This window comes from Gadus macrocephalus, chromosome 16 (genome assembly GCF_031168955.1).
Source record: "Gadus macrocephalus chromosome 16, ASM3116895v1".
NCBI classification, from domain to species: domain Eukaryota; kingdom Metazoa; phylum Chordata; class Actinopteri; order Gadiformes; family Gadidae; genus Gadus; species Gadus macrocephalus.
In genome coordinates, this window is record NC_082397.1 from 3,105,714 (window position 1) to 3,113,213 (window position 7,500).

The 7,500-nt window shown below is 45.4% G+C and overlaps 1 protein-coding gene across 8 annotated transcripts in view; it reads left to right on the plus strand.

Moving 5' to 3' along the window:
* The first annotated feature begins 3,297 nt into the window (after window positions 1-3,297).
* Window positions 3,298-7,500, plus strand: part of ryr1b (ryanodine receptor 1b (skeletal)) — a 102,210-nt gene continuing 98,007 nt past the window's right edge. For 5 of the 8 annotated variants that reach the window (XM_060076435.1, XM_060076436.1, XM_060076434.1 and 2 more), the window contains exon 1: window positions 3,299-3,538. In XM_060076435.1, the coding sequence (XP_059932418.1) occupies window positions 3,491-3,538 (48 nt within the window). In that variant the 5' untranslated portion in view covers window positions 3,299-3,490. Of the gene's footprint in view, window positions 3,539-7,500 lie in introns of all 8 variants that reach the window. The other 3 variants (XM_060076432.1, XM_060076437.1, XM_060076439.1) reach the window with 1 other exon arrangement.

Genomic DNA, 7,500 nt, shown 5'->3' on the forward strand with positions numbered 1-7,500 from the left:
TTGTTGTTGTTTTTCAGAGCGTACAGAGTAAGTTAAAGTGGGGGGAGAGTATAAGAGATCTAGAGATACAGAGAGAGGCATAGATAGTGGGGGACAGAGAGAGAGAGAGAGATGAGAGAGAGAGAGAGAGAGAGAGAGAGAGAGAGAGAGAGAGAGAGAGAGAGAGAGAGAGAGAGAGAGAGAGAGAGAGAGAGAGAGAGAGAGAGAGAGAGAAAGAGTGATTATTATTACTGAGCTTGATTCTAGTCCAGGAAGCAATATCTAAAGTTTAAAAATAATAGGCCAAACCCACATCTCCCTTCTGAAACTTTTCATCAGTTCGATCTTGATTTGCTAGTTTGATTTTAATATTCTCTTCCTGATTAGATTATTGACAAGCTAAATGCCGTTTTCTCCTAACCTGAAACCTCTCTCCTCTCTTATATTCTCTCTACATATTACATACTCTTTCTCACTCTACCTTCCTCTTCTTTCTCACTCTCTTTCACTCTCTATCTATCCTCTCCCTCTCTTCTCTCCATCTATCCCCTCTCCATCTCCCTGACTAGCTCTACATCACACAGGGACGTAGTGTTTCTGCTAGTGAATGTAACTCGCAGCTGGACGCGAGGGGAGGGGTGGAGTCAAAGACGTCCTTGTTCAAACACTGCCAGAGGAAGAGACCCCGAGAACAGCGGACACTGATGTGCCCCCCTAAGCCCACCAAGGTGCCTCTATTCTGGGGGAAACTGCGTGGGTGCGAGGGGGTGCGCGGTCCTCCGTCTAGCCTTCCTGCATGCCAAGTGGCCGACACCTCCTCCTCATGGACACATTAGCATCAGAAAGACTTGGAAACCAGAGCAGAATTACATATCGGAACGCACCCTGCGGCTCTTCTTTGCTGTAAAAGTTGAGCTAAAAGCTTAACTGATGCGCCATCTGTTAACAGCAGTTATGGTTTGTACATTGGGTTCAGGGATTTGTCACCCACCAAATCAATAACCCGTTTCAAGAGAAAAACGCGTAACATTACATAACGTTAGAGCTATTCAGAGCTGCGGTGTTTGGGAGGACAATTCCGATATGAAATAAAACATTTTTTTTTATTTTCTTTTATTAAAATACACTAGTGTTGCATAATAACAAACTATATTGCATGGTAATTTTTTTTTTTTTTCAAAACAGACGGCACTGAAAACCAACAACGCGGAGCCTTCGAGAAGTCCACTATTATAAAATGTCGCCACCTTCAGGTTGGACGCCGTAGCCGCCGGCGGCCGAGGTTTCATGAGCTAGCAGAAATAAAGCAGCAATTCTTGCCTGCCTCACGTACAGAGCTCCAAGTTAAGTTGTAATCCAGTGACGTTGGTTAATTCACACAAACACAAACCCACACACACACACACACACACACACACACACACACACACACACACACACACACACACACACACACACACACACACACACACACGGGGACGAGAAGGAGTTTAAAAGATGTGGTTGTTGCGGGGAGACGGGGAAGCTTGCATCGTGCGTGTAGAGATATGACAGATGGAGACTGGCCAGGTAAGCGTGTGTGTGTCGCTGTGTCTGTGTGTGTAGCACTAGATCGATATGTTCCTGGGTGTTATCCCTCTGCTGCATCCCGGCTCGAGGGGCGTGCCGGGGCTGCAGGTCCATCTGTTGGTCCGGTAGGTTGTCTTCGGCTTATGGATGATGACACTAATCAAACGACATGTTTTCTGCATTCTGTTACATGTTATTGGGCGTCTCAAATGTAGGCCAATTCAATCAGTTGGGTGATCTCGCAGAAACACGGAACACAACAGCCCACACATCACACACAAACAGACACATATTTGACTATACAGGGTTGTTGGGGATAGCTAAGCTGCCGTGTAGGTTTCTTGTTGGGAGAATGTGTCACCACAGTTTATGAACCAAACATGCAGCCATCACGCCGAGACAAGCCTTCATGTAAATATTATGAATATTCAGCATTATATCAATCTCAATAAGGGTAGCCTACTATAAGTTATAATATTTGTGATCATAATTGTGGGGGTGGTGATTAGAAATTATTATTCATTGTTGCGGTTCTTTACCTATTTTTCTTTTATCTAAATTAATAGAAAATACTTTTACAGTAAGCATCAGTAGCTTACCCCTTATTCTAAACAATAAAGGCAACTACGAAGACTAATGCAGACATTTTTTTAGGTCATGACTATTGCATTTAGCTTAATATTTAGTCATTTTTAATTGAATCACAAAGTTATTCTGTTCAATCAGGAGAAGGTAGGGGTGTCTTGCTCTAGAATGGCCATAGCAGACAGCAGACATTGGGGACATACCCAAAAGCTTTCAGCTGGGAGTCAAACATCCCTAATCAGTAGACTATCCTGCCCCTTACATCTTGCATCCATTGAATGTGTGTGTGTGTGTGTGTGTGTGTGTGTGTGTGTGTGTGTGTGTGTGTGTGTGTGTGTGTGTGTGTGTGTGTGTGTGTGTGTGTGTGTGTGTGTGTGTGTGTGTGTGTGTGTGTGTGTGCGTGTTCTCTTCTCTCAGTAAAAACTCCCCAAAGGCTATTGAGACTTGAGATCCTCAATTTCTATTTATATCCCTTCAGACATGTCGGAGCAGTGTGGGTGTGGGTGTGGGTGTGTGTGCGTGTGCGTGTCTGTGTGTGAACAAGAAAGAGAAAGGGAATCTACTACTGTAAGTCTGTGTATGCATATGTGTGACGGTCTCTGTATCTGTGTGTGTATTTTTGTATGAGTGAGTATGTTTGCTTGCATTTGTCTTATGAGGTCGTTCTTTTCTTCCAACATGGCTCCATGGTTTAGATCACAGCTTGAAGTGGTAACACTGTGACCAATATCACACCACTCCTCCTCTCTGACATCTCCTCTCTCCTCTCCTCGCCTCTCCTCTCATCACGCCTTTCCTTCCCTTCTCTCCCCCCTCTCCTCCCCTCTTCCTCCCCCACACTCACTCAGGGTGGGGCTGGAAGGGCGGGGGGGGGGCGGTGGTGGTGGGGGGGGCGGTGGTGGGGGGGGGGGGGGGGGGGGCACCCTGGGTAGCTGTCACACTCCCTCATCGTGAGAGAACTGTCCTCCTGCACTCCCACACACACGCACCGAGGGAGAGAGTTGGAGAGAGAGAGAGAGAGAGAGAGAGAGAGAGAGAGAGAGAGAGAGAGAGAGAGAGAGAGAGAGAGAGAGAGAGAGAGAGAGAGAGAGAGAGAGAGAGAGAGAGAGAGAGTTTACACAGATTTAGAATAGACAGGGAGGGGGAGAGAGAGTGAGGGGGTGAGGGAGAGGGACGTAGAGAGAGAGAGAGAGAGAGAGAGAGAGAGAGAGAGAGAGAGAGACGACAGAGCTAGTCTGAAAGGGAACTAAAAAGGAGTGCACGAGGAGACCTAAACGACCACGGACGGATTTCTCTCTTTTTTTCCTTTCTTTCTTTCTCGCTCCACAAAGGTGCGTGGAACAAGCCGGAGTGAGGGATGGCAGAAGGAGGAGACGGAGAGGAGGAGATTCAGTTCCTTCGCACGGTGAGTCCTCCTCAGTTTTGGTGCTCTGCGAAGGTGCAGGAGGTGAGGAAGGAGCAGGGGCTGACCTGCTCCTGTTAGGTTCAGCCGACACAAACACAATCTCAGCCAGCGTTTGACTGTTTTCTGTCACTAGAATTGCTGGCTGGGATTCTTCTTCAGAATGCGAGAACACTCGTGTTAGAACCTGTGATTAATCCATGGTTACATCGTTATCTCGTTAACTGCATCTTTTCTTTGGTTATTGCTAGCCTTGTTGATGCAAGCGGACGTTCGCTTGTGGCTCTCTTTGGCCAGGTTTGTTAACTTTATGTTTGTGTTTGTGTGCAACAGACCTATTCAGAGGGTATCTTCATTCTGACCACATGCTGAGCTGCTGATGTTGTGGTTTGATTTGGTTCCTCCGCGCAGAACTCTAGCGCCTGGATTTAGTAGACTATTTTGGTATATTAAGTGGACTATTCTTGTGTCTTTCATCAACTCATTTTGGAGGTGGCCTGAATGTGTCCTCCCTCTCCTGACCCGCTTATGAGTCGCTGTGTTCAAACTTGATTGACATCCACTTTCTCCTGGTGCAACTACCGACATAAGAGAGTGTATTGGGCCGCTGGAGATCTTAGAATAAACATTTTCATCGTTTTTAGAATTGCAGTGTCAGGGTCCTCACTGGACCTATTTTAGTTGACTTCTAGAAGGTTCTGGCAACTGTGAGTCTCGGGAGTTGGTGCTTGACAGCGTGTGCACGTGTGCCAGTTTGTGTGTGTGTGTGTGTGTGTGTGTGTGTGTGTGTGTGTGTGTGTGTGTGTGTGTGTGTGTGTGTGTGTGTGTGTGTGTGTGTGCGTGTGCGCCCATCTATTTCTATGTGTGTGCTCATCTGGGTGTTTGTGTGTGTGCGTACGTATGTGTGTCTGTGTGTGTGTGTGTGTGTGTGTGTGTGTGTGTGTGTGTGTGTGTATGCACTCGTGTATGTGTGTGTGCATGTATGTGAGGGTGTATGTGCCTTTGTGTGCTCATCTGTATGTGTGTGTGTGTGTGTGTGTGTGTGTGTGGGTGTGGGTGTGTGTGTGTGTGTGGGTGTGTGTGTGTGTGTGTGTGTGCGTGCGTGTGTGTGTCTGTGCGTGTGCGTCCGTATGAGTGCGAGTGTGTTTACGTGCACGTGTGCATGTGGGCTGCTAGATTTCATAGAGAGATGATAGGGAGGGCTGCATCTGTTGGTGTCGTTATCTATTTTTATCCCAGGTAAGAGGAGCCCCAGAAGAGGGAGGCTGGGGGCCCCCACGCAGCAGCAGGACTCTGCAGGGCCGGTAGGGGACAGCTGAGCAGGGCAGGGCCCCCGTGTAGGGCCCTGCAGAGAGACTCCCCCTGGCTGGGTTATGTCTCTTGTTGTTTACTGTTTCTTAGCCCTGCTGTGTTTGAACGGCGTGTTACTGTTCTTACCGTATGAGTAAAAAGTACTTTCTTACTGGGTTAGTTAGTAGTTCAGTCTGTTACGATTCTTCCTGGGTTAGTTAGTAGTTCAGTCTGTTACGGTTCTTACTGGGTTAGTCAGTAATGCTCTCTGTCTCTGTTTTTACTGGGTTAGTTAGTAGCACAGTCGGTTAGCGCTCTTAATGGGTTAGTTAGTAATACAGTTGGTTAGCGTTCTTACTGGGTTAATTAGTAGTACTGTCTGTTTCTGTTCTCACTTGGTTAGCTAGTAGAACAGTCTGTTACTGTTCTCACTTGGTTAGCTAGTAGAACTGTCTGTTTCTGTTCTTACTGGGTTAGTTAGTAGAACAGTCTGTTTCTGTTCTTACTGGGTTAGTTAGTAGAACTGTCTGTTACGGTTCTTACTGGGTTAGTTAGTAGAACTGTCTGTTTCTGTTCTTACTGGGTTAGTTAGTAGAATAGTCTGTTTCTGTTCTTACTGGGTTAGTTAGTAGAACTGTCTGTTTCTGTTCTTACTGGGTTAATTAGTAGGGCTCTCTGTTTCTATTCTTACTGGCATAGCACAATGTTTTCTATTTTTACTGTATTACGTTAGTAGTAGGGAACTACTAACTACAGTATGTAATAACTTTATGTGAAAGATATTGCATGTTACTTCACATTGCAATTACTAGTATTATACTGTTTTTAAGGTATATAAGTCAGTCAGACTCAATTAAAACACAGAGGCAAGAAGTTGATTTAAGAAGGTTTGGGAGATTGAATCAGTTCCATGAACCGTTTAATTGCAGGTTTGCAATTTACATTTAAATTAAACTACTATTCAACCCAGTTATTCCTCACACCACCCATGAATGAGCAAGGCCAAACAGACCTGTGTTTTTGATGTGTTGTGAGACTTGGCCAGCGCTCCTATCGCTGTTTGGCCCGTCCTAGCTGGGTTGATGATGTCATCATCATAATGAGGTTATAGCAGGGGTCTGCAGCGCCCCCCCCCCCCCCCCCCAGAGCCGAGTGACAGACAGGATCATCTGATGCCTGTGAGCTAACAGCTAGTAGGCTAGCAGCTGTCCCTCCCTGCTGTTCGATAATCAACAAACACTTGGCTTATTGGTTGACGTCTGTCTCTGTTGTGTGTTTGACACTTGACAAAGTTGCAAGTGAAGAACCACATTCTCCGGATATTTGAAGTGTTTGTAGACGCTAGTTAGTACTCAGTGTGTGGCAGTCAGCCGGTCCAGTTTAAAGCTGCAGAATTAACTTTAGAAGTGTTTGTTTTGATGTGATGTGTCATCCAGAGTCAGTTGTCAGTAGTTGTATTGATGTCGGACTGCTTATCTTAGTGCTTTGTCATCATCTTCACGTGTAAATGTTTAGGGAGGGCGGGGTTGAAGGTGTCACAACTTTCCCACTTGCCCCTTCCATACAATACCCCCCCCACCGGGTATCGGGATGCCTCACGGAAAAAATACACCCAACTGTTGAAGGAAAAGTATAGAGCATGTGGCGTCAGAGGGTTGATCTGAGTCGTGGGAGAGCACAAAGTGAGTCGGCTGTTTTATGCTGTGATTTCCTCCTGGGGGCTTGAAGAGGATACTGGGTACTTGTCCTCTTAGCATTGCTTCTGTGATGCTCGGATGCATCTGTGTGGTGGTCGAAGGTTTGGCCGCCCTATTTATGAGTCAACAACATTCTAAATCAAAACATTCTTACTCCAAGATTCAAATTCTAATTATAATCATTGTTATGCACATTCCAACTTTGACATAAAAATGCAATACGTCTACAAACCCATGAATCTATTTTCAAATATTGATATTTTGGTATTAGTTTATTTATTTTATTTATTTTATGTGGATGCTATTCTTATTATTTTATGAGATTCCATACTTTTTTTAGAGTCTCTTTATATGAGGCTATATATTTATATATATATAACATATATATATTTTAGTTTTTAGATTTTTTCTGTTAGATTGAGATTTATTTCAGATGTAATGGATGGATTAAAAGAGACAACATAATCAGAAAGACGATATGAAAGGTGGAAAACATGGTTGGCATAATCCTATCACTCCACTGGTCTGTTACCCATTCTGCAGGATGCTTTTCCCCTGGCTGTTTCTAAACTATTCTGGGGAATATTATGCTGATCTGAAGGACCAATGCAGGACTCTGACTCACACAGGAGGACCAAGGGAAAGTGTTTCTGCTCTCGTAACAATGTCCCAGTATGGACTGTAGCGAGCTGGTCTGTTCCTCTCTCTCTCTCTCTCTCTCTCTCTCTCTCTCTCTCTCGCTCTCGCTCTCGCTCTCGCTCTCGCTCTCGCTCTCTCTCTGACTCTCGATCTCGCTCTCCCTCCCTCCCTCTCTCACACTCACACTCACCTTTAGACTCACTCTCTTGCTCTCTCTCCTCTACAATCACTTAGCCCTCAGGGTCGCCTCTGAAGAACTAACTAATGACCCACACAGGTGGGGGAAGGAGAGAGAAGGAGAGAGTGGGAGAAATAATTATACCGTAGCTTCAGTATACG